This window comes from Leucopleurus acutus, assembly GCF_964270905.1.
Source record: "Leucopleurus acutus genome assembly, chromosome: 19".
Lineage (NCBI taxonomy): Eukaryota > Metazoa > Chordata > Mammalia > Artiodactyla > Delphinidae > Leucopleurus > Leucopleurus acutus.
Genome location: NC_139161.1, coordinates 27,691,974 through 27,709,652, shown reverse-complemented (window position 1 = coordinate 27,709,652; position 17,679 = coordinate 27,691,974). Strand labels below are relative to the sequence as shown.

The following is a 17,679-nucleotide window of genomic DNA, read 5'->3' as shown; positions in this document are numbered from 1 at the left end:
GTACTGCAAAAAAAAGAAAGAAAAAAAAGAATCCACCTACCAATGCAGGGGACACGGGTTTGATCCCTGGTCTGGGAAGATCTCACATGCCACAGAGCAACTAAGCCCGTTTACCACAACTACTAAGCCTGCACTCTAGAGCCCGCGAGCCACAACTACTGAGCCCATGTACCACAACTACTGAAGCCTGTACACCTAGAACCCATGCTCCGCAACAAGAGAAGCCACTGCAATGAGAAGCCTGTGCACTGCAACAAGTAGTAGCCTCCGCTCGCCGTAACTAGAGAAAGCCCACAAGCAGCAACAAAGACCCAACGCAGCCAAAAACAAATAAATTAATTAATTTAAAAAAATACTTCTAAATAAATAAATAAATAATAGGGCCAGGGACTTCCCTGGTGGTCCAACAGTTAAGAATCTGTCTTCCACTGCAGGGGATGCGGGTTTGATCCCTGGTCGGGGAACTAAGATCCCACATGCTGGGGGGCAACTAAGCCCATGTGACACAACTAGAGAGCCCACGCGCCACAACTAGACAGCCTGCGTGCCGCAACTAGAAAGCCTGCACACAGCAACTACAGAGCCAACGTGCTCTGGAGCCTGTGCGCCACAATGAAAGATCCTGAATGCTGCAACTAAGACTCAATGCAGCCAAACACAAATAAAAATAAATATTAAAAAAATTATAATAGGGCCAAAGCACAAAATATCATCTAAGCAGAAAACAAAGGTCCCAAACTGTTTTGAGTTGCAGAATTTCTCCCCAGGATTCTATTTACCAATAGATTTTTTCAGTCTATCTTAAAACTTCCTCCAGAAAAAATACATATGTTGAATTGATTAGGTATTACAAAAGGATGTGTGTTCAAGCAGAAGCATTTTAGCTTCTTTAACTTCTTAGGGATATAGCCAGAAGAACTGCAAAGATGTACTCAAACAAGTACTTGTACACACATGTTCATAACAGCACTATCCACAAAATCAAAAGGTGGAAACAACTCAAATATCCATCAATGGATGAACGGATAAAAAACTGTGGTACATACATATAATGGAATATTATTCAACCATAAAAAGTAATGAAGTACTGACACATACTACAATGTGGCTATACTTTTAAAACATTATGCTATGCGAAAGAAGCCAGAAACAAAAGGTCACATATTTTATGACTGCAGTTATATGAAATACCCATAACAGGTATAGATTGAGATGGAAAGCAGACTGGTGGTTGCTACGGGCTTGGGGACAGAGGGGTGGGGAGGAACTGCTTAAAGAATATGCAGTTTGGGGGATTTCCCTGGCGGTCCAGCAGTTAAGACTCCGCCCTTCCAATGCAGGGGACATGGACTAGATCCCTGATTGGGGAACTAAGAGCCCACAGGCCATGCTGTGCAGCCCCCAAAAAAGAAAAAGAATATGCAGTTTTCATCTGGGGTGAAGACAATATATTTGGAACTAGACAGAAGCAGTAGTTGCATAATATTGTGATGTAATAAATCCCACTGAATTGTTAACATCTAAATGGTTAATTTTATGTCATATGAATGTCAAATCAATTAAATAAGGGTTGTTTTCTGTAGGAACCATGATCTCACTCTATAAAATTCCCTATACTTAAAAATCTAAATTGGTCATCTGTCAAGGAGAAACTGCAATGCTCCAAAAAACAAAGTGTCATCTAATGTCAATGAATATCTTCTCTCATTCTGGTGGGTACAACCATTCTGGTATTATCAAGGCCAAGATTCACATACGTTGTTATCCAGCACTTCAATTCAAAAATAAAACAAAGTGAGAGAGTGGCATGGACATATATACACTACCAAATACAAAACCAATAGCTAGTGGGAAGCAGCCGCGTAGCACAGGGAGATCAGCTCGGGGCTTTATGACCACCTAGAGGGGTGGGATAGGGAGGGTGGGAGGGAGACGCAAGAAGGAGGAGATATGGGGATATATGTAGATGTACAGCTGATTCACTTTGTTATACAGCAGAAACTAACACACCACTGTAAAGCAATTATACTCCAATAAAGATGTTAAAAAACAAAAAAAAAAGACAAAAATAAGCATACATCTGCACTAAGAAACAAGGACAAAAATTTTCATCTCTTCATTATACATAATAGCTCCACATCAGAAACCACCCAAATATACATCAACAGTAGGAGAAAGGATAAATAAGTAAAAATATATTTGTACAATGGAATATGTAAGAGCAATGGAAATAAATGAATTAAACCTACATAAAAATACATGAATTAATCTCACAAACATGTTAAAGAAGTTGAATATATGAATATATACACACTCTGTTTTTTAAAAAAAGTGAACAGTTCACTTTTTTAAAAAGTAAGGAAGTGATTACCCTAAAAGTCAGAATCACAGCTTGCTTTTATGGAAAAGGGGCACAAAAATGGAGTTCTAGTAATGTTTCCTTTATTGGTTGGAGTGATGGTTACACAACTATTTGCTCTAGATAAAATACTGACTAATACGTGGGTTTTTTAGAAATCCCCCAAAGATGTATTGGGTTGGCCAAAAAGTTCGTTCAGATTTTTCCGTAACATCTTACGAAAACCCAAATGAACTTTTTGGCCAACCCAATATTTTAAAATAAAATGCAAATGCTACTCTAAAATACATACGACTCAAGATTATTCCTCTCCAACAATAAATATTTCTTAATGAACTACAGCACTGATTCTGGTTAAAGCCAGAGTTTTCTGGAAAAGATCTACAGATAAGAGATTCGATCTCCAAATTTATGAAAATAGTCTTGAACATCATATTCCATACATATGACATCAAGTAATTCTTATATACTGAAAAAGTTAGGGAGTTAGCTGAGCGTGGCAAGTGAGCTGAAGAGATCTGGTTCTTCCCCTGGGGCCAAGGAGAGTGGTGTGGCCTCTGCTAGGGTGGGGGAAGGGGGCAGTCATTGGGGAAGAAGGAGAGAACTTATCAAAAAATGGAAGGCAGAATTCCCAGCACAACGGGAATGCTGAAGCCTGGGGACTGCTGTTTCCATATTCGCTCACTCACACACTCCTCCATCCATCCATCCATCCATCCATCCGTTCATTCATTCAACAGATCTCCATTTACTCTGCGCCTGGCAGGCACTGTAATAAGTTCTGTTCATACAGAATGGGCATTTAATAGAACTAATAGCCTGGTGGCAGAAACATATTTAAAACATAATCACACAAATAAATATTTAATTTAAAGTTGAAAAAAAAAGTTAGGGAGTTAATGTAGCATGGTAATGGTCACCATTACTATATTAACTTCAATTTATTAAATGATTTAATAAATTAAGAATGTTCCCGGGCTTCCCTGGTGGCGCAGTGGTTAATGACAATGCACGAGACATGGGTTTGATCCCTGGTCCGGGAAGATCCCACATGCCGCGAAGCAACTATGCCCGTGCACCAGAACTACTGAGCCTGTGATCTAGAGCCCGTGAGCCACAACTACTGAGCCCGCACAACACAACTACTGAAGCTCGCGCACCTAGAGCCTGTGCTCTGCAACAAGAGAGGCCACTGCAATGAGAAGCCTGTGCACCACAACGAAGAGAAGCCCCCACTCGCCGCAACTAGAGAAAGCCCAGGCACAGCAATGAAGACCCAACGCAGCCAAAAATAAATAAACAAAATAAATAAATTTTAAAAAAAAAGGTCCCCAAATGAGCCCAAGATCTTATCTTCATATGAATGAATTAGAAAAATGGGTTAATTTTATTCCAGATCTCGAAAATGAAAGATAAAGGGAAGAAGAACTGTTGGGAATAGTGGAGAGAGAGAAAACTGGGTTTACCGTGCAGAGGAGATCCAGAAGGGCTGCTGGATAGACCTGGAACAGGGCTACAGCGACCTCCTTGCTTAGACGTCAGTTCCTGTTCAATCTCTTCCAGCCCAGCACTCTTCTGGAAACGGCTCATACGATTTACCACTCGTGGTGACATATGTGTTCGAACACAAGGCTGGCCACCATAAGGGTTGATTGGGAAAACGTGGGAAGTCCCCCGGAGTGTACTGACCACAACCCAGCGACAGTCATGGCTGAAGCATATGTCTTGTACCTAGAAATGAAACAAGGAAAAACAAAAAAAAGATTGAAACTATTTGGATTTACCTAAGAATATCACAAACATATTACTAAATATGAACAGAAATGCCTGCCTGGGGACTTCCCTGGTGGCGCAGTGGTTAAGAATCTGCCAAAAAAGACCCAAAGCAGCCAAAACCAACCAAATAAATAATAATAAATAATATAATTAATCAATTAATGATTTTAAAAAAAGAAATGCCTGCCTGGTTACCAAATTTACCTAACACCAGATTATATTTTCAAAATGTTTCTTCTAAAGATCAGATTCATGGTGAATACTGATCAAAACTCCACATAAGGGATTTGATAAGATTTACAAGAGAGAATTCTGTCCCTTGCTGTATACAGTGCCAAGTCAGAAAATAGGACCTAGGTGGTTTCACCCTATAGAGCTATATTTTAAAAAAAAAAAAAAAAAAAAAGATATATGGATAATGTTCATTTCTTTAAAGGAATTTACCTTCCAAAAAAGCATAGAAGAGTAAAAATTAAAACATACATTATACAAAGCAGGTGAAGTTATTAATCCAATCATTCACTCAACGAATACTCACTGGGTACCCTGCTAATAAACACTAGGAACAAAGAGGTGGGTAAGAAATCATCCTTGGGCTCACAGCCTACCAGGAAGAAAAGACATAAGAAATTTGCAAAAATATAACATATAAAAATGAAATAACTGTCTTACATTTGAGGCACAGTGGTAACAAAAAGGAAGGAAAATATGAAATCTGCTTCTGAGAGGTGAAAAGGAGATGTTCAAGAAGGTAGAGGGTTAGGAGTGGCACCAAAAACACATGATCTGAATAGCTCTGGGTTCTGGAACTGAGTTTTGAAGTAAGATATACTTACAAAGAAAGGAGCGATGGACATTCTAATTTAGATATATGCAGATATTCTACTTTTGATATAGATGCATAGACATAAGATGGAAATGATGAGCAAGTAGTTCAGTATGTCAGAAACAACATGAGAGTGAGCAAAAGCCAGCGCAAGAGGTGTCTGGATTTTATTTAAGAAATAAGGAGTCAAGATTTCAATTCTGGAAGGATGATTGTGGGAGTGAATGCAGGGGAATGGATTTGCAGTGGAGATGAGGGTAACTGAAGGAAAGTTAAGTAGAAGTTTCTTCAACAGACACAGATATAGGACCCTAAAGAGAGGTGGGAAGAGAAAATGTCTCAAAAACACCCAAATGACAATCCAAATGTCCATCAACAGATGAATGGAGAAAAAAGATGTGGCATGTATATATACACAACAGAATATTTCAGCCATGAGAAAAATGGATATCCTCCTAACTGTGACAGCATGGATGGACCCTGAACACATAATGCTAAACGTGGTAAGTCAGACAGAGAAATAACTTTACAGTATCACTTATATGTGAAATCTAAGAAAAGCAAACCTGTAAAAAACAGAGTAAAATATGGTGGTTACCAGGGGATGTGAGGCGGGGATAAGACAGACAGTGTTTAAGAGTACAAATTTATAACGAGTAGTAAATAAGCCATAGAGATCTAATGCACAGTATACTGATATAGACAATAATATTGTACAGTTATATAATGTGATAAATATGGGTACAATGGCAATCACATTGCAATGTATAAATGTATCAAAGTAACAAGTTGTACACCTTAAATTTACACAATGTTACATGTTAAACTTATTCAATTTAAAAAAAACCACTCTGATAACAATAAAAAAAAAAAGAAAAAAACTTACGTATTTGCAGTGGTTGGCAAACACTACAGGCCATACGGTCTCGCTCAGCTATTTCCCTGACCTTCCAGTGACAAAGTAGCCATAGAAAATATATGTAAATCAATGAATGCAGCTATGTTTGTAGAAAAAATTTTACAGAAAAACTGACTGGCCACAAACTTGATCTAGGTAAAGTTAGTCACCAAATTGTATGACATTTATCAGGTACTGAAATACAGAAGTCCCAGTATTTTCAAATTAGCAAACTGAATTTATTACTTTCATCTTGATATCAATCTAATGATGACAACTTGAACAAAAATGTCTCTGTAGGGCTTCCCTGGTGGCACAGTGGTTGAGAGTTCGCCTGCCGATGCAGAGGACACGGGTTCGTGTCCCAGTCTGGGAAGATCCCACATGCCGCGGAGCGACTAGGCCCGTGAGCCACGGCCGCTGAGCCTGCGCATCCGGAGCCTGTGCTCCGCAACGGGAGAGGCCACAACAGTGAGAGGCCCGCGTACCGCAAAGAAAAAAAAAAGTCTGTTTACTTTTATACTTAAAAAAGACAGCTAAGGGCTTCCCTGGTGGCGCAGTGGTTGGGAGTCCGCCTGCCGATGCAGGGGGCGCAGGTTCGTGCTCCTGTCCGGGAAGATCCCACAGGCCGTGGAGCGGCTGGGCCCGTGAGCCACGGCCGCTGAGCCTGCGCGTCCGGAGCCTGTGCTCCGCAATAGGAGAGGGCACAACAGTGAGAGGCCGGCGTACCGCAAAAATAAATAAATAAAAATAAATAAATAACCCAGACAAAAAAGTATAGTAAAATAAGATAAGAAGTTTGTGAATAGGATTTAAAACTTGTGAGTAAAACTCCTCAAGCAGTCAAAGAAGCCGATTTTCAGTGTATTAAATCTTCAAATAAGCCTAAATTCTGCTTAAAATCTTGACTAATACTTCAGAAATATTCTACAAGCAAAAGCTATAAGTATTCATCAAAGTACAAGAGCCTGGAATCTTTGAAATAAAAAAGAAATTTTAGTCTTACATCAAAACAGGATATTTCATTGCTAGACAACTGACAGACCAAAATTATCAATACATGGATAAACCCCAAACTGAGCCCCATGCCTGCCCATTTCAATTACTGTGACACATCCAAATGACACATTAATGTTATAATTAAAGAATCTCCTGATTCTTTACACTGAGAAATTTAACTCCCAGCAATTCTAGAATTACGAATAAAAAGTCATTCCTCAAGTGCTTTACCTCTCTACTTCACTTACACTAACTTTCAGCTAAACGACTTAAAGAAAAGCAGGAGAAAAGGAAGGGGTAGGACAAAGAAAAGTGTAAACAGCAGAAGCAAGAGAAAAGAAACACAGTACCAGACAAATTTAATATTATAGTATCAAATGCATTAACACAAGCCAGAATCAAACATCTAAAGAAAACTATCTCTAGGCTTACTGAGTAACTTATGTTCCATCCACAGCGGAACTAAACCATGTCATCTAAAACCTTTTTCCAAAACACTTATAATCAAGATGACTTCCTGGTCTGTCAATGAAAAGAAGTTTCCTAATTTCATTTTAAGAATACTTCTGATATGAGGTGGTACTAACAAACAGTATCAAGGCAAGAAGACAGAATTCTACCTAAAAGCTTACTTAGAAAACTGCTATTAGAGAAGTAATTCTGCTCTGTGACCTTAAAGACACATCAGGACACATAAACGAGCAGAGAAGAGCTGCTAAAGACATCAGCTGTCAAGAAACTAGAGAAAGTTTAATCCTTTAAATAACATTACGAAGGATAACAAGTTGCCTATCCACAAAATGCAAAATGATACAACTGTTCCTGTTATCAAACAAGTTGGGTGGTTTTTCATATATTATTAAAAATAAGAAAGACTGGGAACCCTCATTAGGACACTCATTATTATCAATTTGGAGCTTTTAAATAAGCAAATGTCAGAATTCTTAACTAATGAGATATAAATAAGAAATACAGAGTGCTTAATTAAATGTTTTGCAAATTTCTATTCGGTTATATAATTTATTGCTCTTTAAATGTATTATTTGGCATATTTATAACATCTCACACTTGCTTCTTATTGTAATGATGTAAAATTTGGCTATGAGAAACCAATTAGGCCTGTAGAAAGCTGAAGTATTTGTTCCTTAAAACATACTGCAGCTATATGTCAGTAATTCTAGTTTATACAAGTATTTTTTTCAGCAATCTAAATCAATTTCATTGATTTACTCATCCAAACAATATTTGGGGCAACCAAAATCTAATATAGCAGACATATATGGCATAATTACGTCCAACATTTTATCAAAGCAAACAACCAAAAAAAAAAAAAAACCTCGAGTGTATATTTCATTCACAGAACAGGCTGAATTCAAATTACATATAAAACAAGAGTAATTGAGCACTAGAATTAAGTGTTACTACATTTAAGCATCTAAGATACAGAAATGAGCATCGCACAAGGCTCCAAATTTATGCCGCAAATTTACCCCCAATCCCAATTAACTAATAATAGCAATTTTAAAATTCACTGTTATTTTAACATACTAAAATCTAAAGCAGAGATTCTCTAACTTTTAGTAGACTAAGAAGCACCTAGATTATTTGTAGGAAATACAGATCCTTTGGTCCCACCTTCAGAATTACGATTCAGGAGGTGTTGGGAGGTCTTGGGGGAGACGTGACCAAGAAATCTGCAGTTTTAGAACTCAGATAATGACTCTGATACTGGCCTGAAGTCTTTAATATGGAGCTAGAAAAAAAAATAAACTTCCCAGAAATAGCAGTCCCCCAGCCCCACACCAAACCTTAGAAATTACATAAAAGATACTCTTTTTTAAAAATGAAGTAATGGCAATGATTTCCTAGGGTGTGAGTGGGGCAGAAGACTGACTGAAAAGGGCAGGAGGAAACTTTCTGAGATAATGAAAATGTTCTATACCTTGATTTGTGGTTGTACAGATGTAACTAGTGGATGGCAAATAGAACACCCAACCTCCAACCTTCACTCCCTCACCTGCCACCACTACAGATACTTCCTATGTGCTTCCCAAAGCCTCTCTTACAGCAGGTGTTGAAAAGTATCCACTTTCTTGACAAAAGGAATTAACATCACCGAAGCTGTCCTTACTCCTTGAATTCACCTTACTGCTTTGAATTCAGAAATGATGCCCACTGGAGTGGCAAGTATAAAGCGATCACAAGAAAAAGAACAAAAAAAGTCACTGAGACACTGTACCAAAACTGGCAGCAGCCTTCTTGTAAAGTGAGAAAAATAAACCCTGGGTTGTTTTTTTTTTAAACCATTGTTTTTGGTTCTGTAGGCAAATACATGCCTAATGATTCAATTACTAATTCCCTTTCCAACTCTCTTTTAAAAAGAAAGAAAACCCGAAAGCAGAGAGTACTTGGATAAAAAGTCTCAAATCCCAGAGTACTATTCTTTCACAAGCCTGTAAGAATGGCAATTAAAACCGTGAAGACAAGTCCCATATCACAAAAACTAACTAGCCAAGGTCCTAGCCTTCAGATGAGGTTATGTTAATGGCAATAAGTTTGCTTGAGAATAAGATGCTTAGAATGGAGATGTGGTAAAGACAGATAATCCACACACACCCTCTATCTCATCTGTCTACTCCCTCCCCATATCAATTCTTCAGATTCATTTATTTATCCAATAATGCATTCATGGGAACCCTATTACATGTTTTGCACTCTTCTAGTTGCTAGAAATTTGAAAATGAGCTATCAAATAAACAGCATGCTGAACTCTTGGGCATCTATGCCAGAGAAATGAAAACTATGCTCACGTAACATGCTCATAATATCCCCAAACTGTAAATAGTCTGGGTGGATGTTTAAACAAACTGTAAAAGTTAGGTTACTTATAGAAGGGTAACATGAGGGAACCGTCCAGTATCTTGACAGCAGTGGTGGATACACAAACCGACACGTGATTAAACTATATACACCTAAACACACACACATACACAAACACACACACACAAGCACATCTGGTAAAATCTGAAAAAATCAGTGCATTGCGCCCATGTCAATATGCTGGTTGTCATATACTCTAGTTTTTCAAAATGTTACCATTGGGATAAACTGGGTAAAGTGTACATGGGATCTCTTAGTACAATTTCTTACAAGTGCCTATGAACCTATGATTATTTCAATAAAAATCTAAACAAAAAAAAAAAAGCAAATGTGACACTTTGTAAACACCACAGAGCCTGCAGTGCTAGTGCAGCCGGCTCCTGCTGCAGCCTGAACTTGAGTGGAGACAAGGATGAGGGGTGGCCCAAAATGCCAAGGAGTGCAGTGTGAACTGTGGCAGTGGGGGCAGAAAGGGGCTGTGATGCCTGGACACTCGCTGGAAGCCGGTGAGCAGCACCACTGCTCATCGGGAAGTAACTGGCACCAACACTTTGCCAAGTGAGGAAAAACGGCTAACGCTCCTGGCTGCCCCCATAGTATCTACAGACTAGCCTCCCCTGCCACCAGGACAGGGGATAATGAGATCCCCTGGCAGCCGTCACTGGAAAAACTGGCATGTGCACCTTAAACACATTCGTCCATGTTCTTGTGTAGGGGGAAACAGCCCATGCCCTCGTAGGAGGAAAAATACCCTGGAACGAAGTGTAAGCACAGTTCACAGTAGGGAAGAGGAGCTAAGATGACCTTGCGGGTGTACTATTGTTGTCGTTTACGTTGATAAATGTATAACTAGTATTAATGGCTTAACTGATTGTACTTACATGGTTTTAAGTCAGGGGGTATCCTCTGCCATGCAGATCGAGGTGACAATGCGACAAGCCCACAACAGCTCACCTACTAGGCTTCCAGTTCCTTCCCATGTTATGCAATAGAAACAACAGAATCCCAGTAGGAAAAAGGTGAGGTAGAGACTTAATGGCTGCTGAAGTTCACAGCGGTGTTATCCCAGTACAACATCGCCACCTGCCTGATCCAGCAACCAAGTACGCTCCCTTCTTTTAGTTGGCAGCTACTAACCTGCTACCAGGTTCTTGTAACTGAACTGACCCTGACCCATGGAGGCTGTGTGATTTTCCAGACCCACACTGGGATGAGTCAACTCAAATCTGATGATGAGCACGGTGGGAAGGGCCCGACAGGGCTTGCTAGTCAAGTGGGAATGGTATACTCCAGAATATGTTCCAGAATGGCCCTAGGAGCACCTTGTTTTTACCACTACTTTATCACCCACTCTACTGCCTGAAGTAATGCCGCTGGTTCTATAAGCCCCTGAATCACAGAGTTTCCTTTAAATGCCTGACTGATGGTTTGGCTAAAATAAAAAGTGATGGTGTCCGCTGGCCCAGGGCAGCTGCACAGCACCAACAAAAACTGTGGATGGACAAATCTAAGTACCAGTCAACACAGCAGGATAATGGAAAGCTGTCACCTCTACTTTGAGGGATCACTATAACTGTGGACCAATCATGCCCATTCATTTATGTATTATCTATGGATGTTTTTGCACTACAATGACAGAGGTAATACATGTAGAATGCAGAGTTATTTTACAATCTGGCCTTTTAAAGAAAACTCCTACTCCAAAGGACTAGAACTGTTATATTTATACCGGAACTTGTCATCTGCCGATGGCCTTGCCAATGGTCTGTTTGCCATGAAGTAGACTACATACTGGCAGATTGCAGATGTCCCTGTTTTAGGGCCATGAGCTGTGCAAGCAAATCATGGCTGGTAACTGAAGAATCTGGGTCACTAATGCCCAAGGTAAGAATCCACCCACTGATGAGAATGACTGGAATCAAGCCACTGATCAGGCCTGCTTTTTGTCCTGCCTTGTACAGTGATTTCCATCTAAATCCATCAATTATAAATCTTTGCCCCATCTATTATCCATTGTTTCATATCACTCAAAGTATACACGATGTCATAATTTAAAAGCATAAATATACTACAGGTGCTGGGGTTAGTTGCTGAACTATCTATTAGGACAACATAGTTGACAGGATTGCTCAGATATTTGCCCTTTTTTCCTTATTTGTTCTGTCAAATGTTGAGAAAGTGTTATTAAACTCAGTTTTAGGTGCATAGACATTTAAATCCTCCTGATAATTTGACTCGAACATTATTAAATATCTCTGGTAACAGTCTTTGTCTTAACCTCTATTTTACTTGATATTAATATAGTCAAATCTTTAATATTCTTATGTTTATTATTTGCATGACATACCTTTTAACATGCTTTTACTACCATCATATTAAAGATTCAAAGAAAATCTTTAACAGATAACTTGTTCCTTTAGTTTGAAGTTCTTTAGATTGGAATATATTAAAATTTAATATAATTATTTATATGATTCAACTTTGATGTACCATTTAATGTTGTTTTCTGTTTATCCCCTCTGTTTCTTGTGCCTCTGCTCCTCCCTTTCTGCCTACTTTTGAATTAATTGAACATTTTTTAGAATTCCATTTTATATGAAGTTTTGTCTTTTTAGGTGTAGCACATTGAACCCTGAAATAGTAATACTTCCTTGCTCCCACAAAGCACCAATGGTCCATTATGCTACAGTTATATGCATTACATGTATACAATATAAACCTGAGAAAATGTTAAAATTTCTTACATATAAAAATTATTTTAACATTAAATTTAAAATTTTAACACTCCTACATATTTTAAATGAATTAAAAGGAAGAGAGAAAAAATGCTCTCTAATAAGAAATTGATCATTTCTCACATACTTCATTACTTCCAAGATATCTAAGTTTGCTCTGGTATCATTTCCCTGTGCATGATTTCTAGTGTGGATGTGCAAGGTTTATTGCTCACTCCTTCATTCTTAAATGATACTTTTGCTGGATGGAGAATTTTTGATTACCAGTACTTTTTTCTCTCAGTCCTGTAAACATGTTATTCCACTGCCTTCTGACTTCCATAGTTTCTGATGAGAAGTCAACAGTTTGTTCAAATGTTATTTCTCTGTATGTAATGTGTTATTTTCCGCTGGCTACTTTCAAGATTTGCTTTGGTTTGCAGAAAGTTTACTATGACATTTTTGCTAAACTTGTGTTTTGTCATATTCAATATTTTTTTTCAATAAATTTGGAAAGTTTTCCATCTTTATTTCTTCTTCTTTTTTTTTTTTCTGCCTCATTCTCTCTGTATCCTCTCCTTCTACACAGATTGAGAGGAATTTTGCTCCAGGATGGATCATACGCAGAGTCTCAACCATACCTGATTTGTATGATTTTGATGAGGAGATCTGAACTTTGGAGCTGATGATATTTTAAAGAAATTTTAGAGTTAGAGGAGATGTTGTAATGTGCTGAGATCTTCAGGGATGTTTGTATGGAGTAAATACATTTTACACATGAAGTAATCCTGAATTTGAAGGGTCAGAGGGTGGACTGTAGTGAGGTAAAGAGTGGCTCTAAAAAAGACACATCCAGATCCTAATCCCTGGAACCTACATACAGTACATTATAGACCCAAAGAGTGACTATTACCTTATATGACAAAATATGTGATTAATTTCTAGATCTGGAGAAGTTATCCTGGATTATCAGTGTTGACATTAAAAGGAATCACAGGTACCCTTATAAGATACAAGGAGGAAAAGACAAAGAGAAGAGGAGGAGGAAATGAGACCATAGAGGCAGATACTGGAGTGACGTAGCCAAAAGGCAAGAAATGCTGAGGGTCACCAGAAGCTGGAAAAGGCAAAGAACAGATCTTTGTTAGAACTCTAGAGGGAGTGCAGCCTCACCAGCACCTTGATTTTGGACCTTTGCCTTCCAGGACTGTGAAAAAATAAATTTCTGTCATTTTAAGGCAATTTGGTTTTGTTCTGTTATTTTAAGGTAATTTGTTATGACTACCACAGGAAAGAAATGTGGAGTAAATTTGTATATCGTCCAGAACAATGTGAATTTAATTTTGTGGACTGCCTGTAACTGAGGTTGCTGGGTGGAATGGCAAGCTTATGTTAAGATTTTCATAAACTGCCAAACTATTTTCCAGAGTGGCAGCACCATTGTACATTCCCAACAGCACTGTACGGAAGATCGAGTTCCTCCACTCATTGACTTTTTGAGAGTTCCTTAAAATGTGTTGTAGATACCAGACAACTTGTATCTAATCCAAAGGGTTCCTCCTATGTTTTCTTCTAAAAGCGTTATAATTGTAGATTTTATATTTAAATGTGATCCAATTTTAGTTTATTTTTATATATGGGATGAGATATGGATTAACACTTTTTTTTTTTTTTGGCACATCAATACCCAGACAGACAGTCTATTACCATTGTTGACTAACTTGTCTCCACTTTGCACCTTTGTCAAAAATCAATTGTACATATGTATGGAAATGTTCCTGAATGTTATTTAGCTTTAATAAGTCTTATTATCAGGTAGTGGTAACCCTCCAACTTTGTCTTTCTTTTTCAATATTATTTTGCCCAGTATAAGTCCTATGTACTTCCATATGAATTTGGGAACTAGCTTGTCAATATCTATCCAAAAATTTTTTTTAAAATCCTGCTGGGATTCTGATGGAGATTTCAATGAATATATAGATCAGTTTGGACAGAAATGATATTCTAATAATATTAAGTATTCCAGCTCAAGAATATGGTTTAACTCTTTTATTTATTCAGGTCTTTACTCTCAGCAATGTTTTATAGTTTTAGAATATAGTCTTGCACATGGTATAGTCACTATTTTAAAATTTTAACTATTTTTTTTAAAATCACCAATTATTTTTTCCTAGTATGTAGTACCCTGAAGCCTTGTTAAAATCACTTATTAGTTCTAACTTTTTTTGTAGTATCCATTAGATTTTCTACATGTCATCTTTAAATAAACATAATTTTACTTCTTCCTTACTAGTATGATGTCATCCTTCCTGTGGCTGCAGATTTCTCTGCAGATCTCAGGGGTTCTTTCTTTGCAGCTTTCATCTCTCTGGTGCTCTGTCCTGAGAACTCGATGATCTTTGTCTTCCTGGACTCTCATCAACAAAGGGAGTCTACTAGGCTCCATCTGGGTTCCCCCTTCCTGCATCATGGACTCTTTTTTCCTGAACTGATCATCAGCTACTATCAATTAATAATATTAAATAGCTAGATACTTTCCCCCTTGAGTATTAAACATACTAATCATACCATTTTGCAGGAGTGCTCTGATAAAGTAAAAGTAACACGTATGCAGAGGTTTCAAAAGCAAGTTTACCATTTATCAAAATTAGCATGTTAAGTACAAAAACTACTTGTGTCTGCTTCAGTAAGACTTTACAGAAGTATATTTTTTAAATATTGTAAGGTCTTACTATATACAACTTCATTGATGAAAACTAAGAATATTTTTCTAACTGTATATGTACTTTATGAGGAAAATTACTGTCAGATGCAGAGGATATCCTAAGTCACAGATCACAAAACAAGTTAATTCAACATAATTAGATCCACATATTTGATTTTTTTTCTTGCCTGATGAAAGTGCCCTCAGAATCCTTGGAAGATTCCAGAAGGACATGATTTTAAAATACTCAAAGACAGATAGATCACTTGCCATACAGATTTCAACATCGGTGTTAAATTTTATATATCATTTCAAAATTACTTTCAGTAGAAGTTTATAAAAATTAATTTTATGGTCATTAATTGAGTTTCCTTAGATCTTGATGTTTGATGTTTAAAATTTCCAGTCTCCTAAATTACAGGGTGTGAAATAGAACAACATAATTTTAATAATGTCTATTTGGTTTTCCTACCTGTTAAACAGGAATAGCATTGTCACTAGCAAACATGATTACCTACAAACGTTTGTCCATGTGCAGGGCACTGTTCTACAGATGAGAGACACCAAGAAGCTTAAGCAAGATCTCTATTTCTGGTTGGATGTAAAGGTAAATTAAGTGACAAATAATTCTAATGCAAAAGAGGTATCAAAAATAGGTGTAAATTTTTTTTAAAGGTGTGGGTGTTTAAAATAATTCTAGTAGATTGTAGCTGAGGTACAGCATATCAGTAAGTAGGGAGGGCAGGACAGGGATTAAAAAACCAGAGTTAAGAAATAAAATGTGCCCTGTATTGTACAACACAGGGAATATACCCAGTATTTTTAGTAACTATAAATGGAACATAATCTTCAAAAATTGTGAATCACTGTGTTGTAACATATAATATTGTACATCAACCACACTTCAAAGAAAAAAATTTTTTAAAAAGAAATAAAATGTGCCCAGCAGCATGTAGAAATAGTAAATCTTTACCTAAAATGCTCACCTAATTAAAAACTTCCATGCAAAAGAAACAAAAACAAATGGTTACTAAATAAGAGTAAGCAAGTTCATTGTACCAGAAAGTTAAGGACAATGTCAAAGAATAATGGAGATAGGTCAAAAGTACATAGATGTCAAGCTAATAGGCTCCAACTGGTCAAATCTGAGATACTTTGAGTATTAAAGTAATTATTGAATGACTATAACTCATTTAATAAAGAATCTATTCAATCAAATGATATATGTAAATAAAAGAAGTAATACAAAGCTTGATGAGGAATGGGATATTTACATAGTTTTAACTGACTTCCCTTAACCCGCTATCCGCCCAGGGCACAGCATAGAGGCAGCAGACTAAAATGTCCTTCTCCCAATCTTCCCCTGAAAGAAGTACATTTGCATACTTTAAAGACCACTGCCAGCTTCCTATCAGTCTGCATCTAGGTGCTGAGACACACACCACATTAACAAAATGAAATATGATCATCCCAATAGATGCAGAAAAAACATTTGACACAATTCAACATCCATTCATAATAAAAACTCAATAACGTGGGTATAGAGAGAATGTACCTCAACATAATAAAGGCCATATATGACAAGCCCACACCTAACATCATACTCAATGGTGAAAAGCTGAAAGTTTTTGTTTTAAGATGTGGAGCAAGACAAGGGTGCCCATTTGTGATTCTTTTATTAAACACAGTACTGGAAGTACTAGCCAGAGCGCTTAGGCAAGAAAAAAATAAACAAATAAAAGGCATTCAAACTGGAATGGAAGAAATAAAACTGTCTCTATTTGAAGATGACATGATCTTATATGTACAAAAACCCTAAACACTACACCAAAAAACTGATAAAACTAATAAACAAATTCAGTAAAACTACAGGATACAAAATCAGTTCTGGTTCTTCACACTAATAACAAACTATCAGAAAGAGAAATTAAGAAAGTAATCCCATTTACAATTGCATCAAAAAGAATAAAATATGGAGGAAAATTTAACCAATGAGGTGAAAGACCTGCACACTGCAAACTATAAGACATTGATGAAACAAACTGAAGACACAAATAAATGAAAAAATAATCCATGCTCATGAATTAGAAGAGTACTGTTAAAATGTCCATACTACCCAAAGCAATCTACAGATCCAATGCAATCTCTATCAAAATTCAAATGGCATTTTTCACAGAACTAGAACAAAAAATCCTAAAATTTGTAGGAACTACCAAAGACCCCAAATAACAAAAGTGATCATGACAAAGAAGAACAAAGTTGGAAGCATCAAGTTTCTTGATTTCAAACTATATTATAAAGCTAAAGTAATAAAAACATCATGGTATTGGGGTAAAAACAGAAGCTAGCAGTACAGCAAAATAAGAAAGTAAAAAAAAGGAGGTATTATTAACAAAGAAAAGACTACAACTATCACTTGTATAGGTATACATTGTTTTAGAGTTCTGACCTAATGTAACAAGAAAAATAAAATTGAAAACAGTCAAAAGTTATCATAATTGTCAGAAAGTATGTTCTACTTAT

The 17,679-nt window shown here is 37.1% G+C and overlaps 1 protein-coding gene across 4 annotated transcripts in view; it reads right to left on the bottom strand.

Annotated features, from left to right (window-relative positions):
• The window catches only part of BCAS3 (BCAS3 microtubule associated cell migration factor), a 574,807-nt gene that overhangs the window by 359,944 nt on the left and 197,184 nt on the right, over positions 1 to 17,679 (bottom strand). For all 4 annotated transcript variants that reach the window (XM_082859916.1, XM_082859918.1, XM_082859917.1 and 1 more), the window contains one exon: positions 3,826 to 4,090. In XM_082859916.1, coding sequence (XP_082716042.1) covers positions 3,826 to 4,090 — 265 coding nt within the window. The remainder of the gene's footprint in view (positions 1 to 3,825; positions 4,091 to 17,679) is intronic.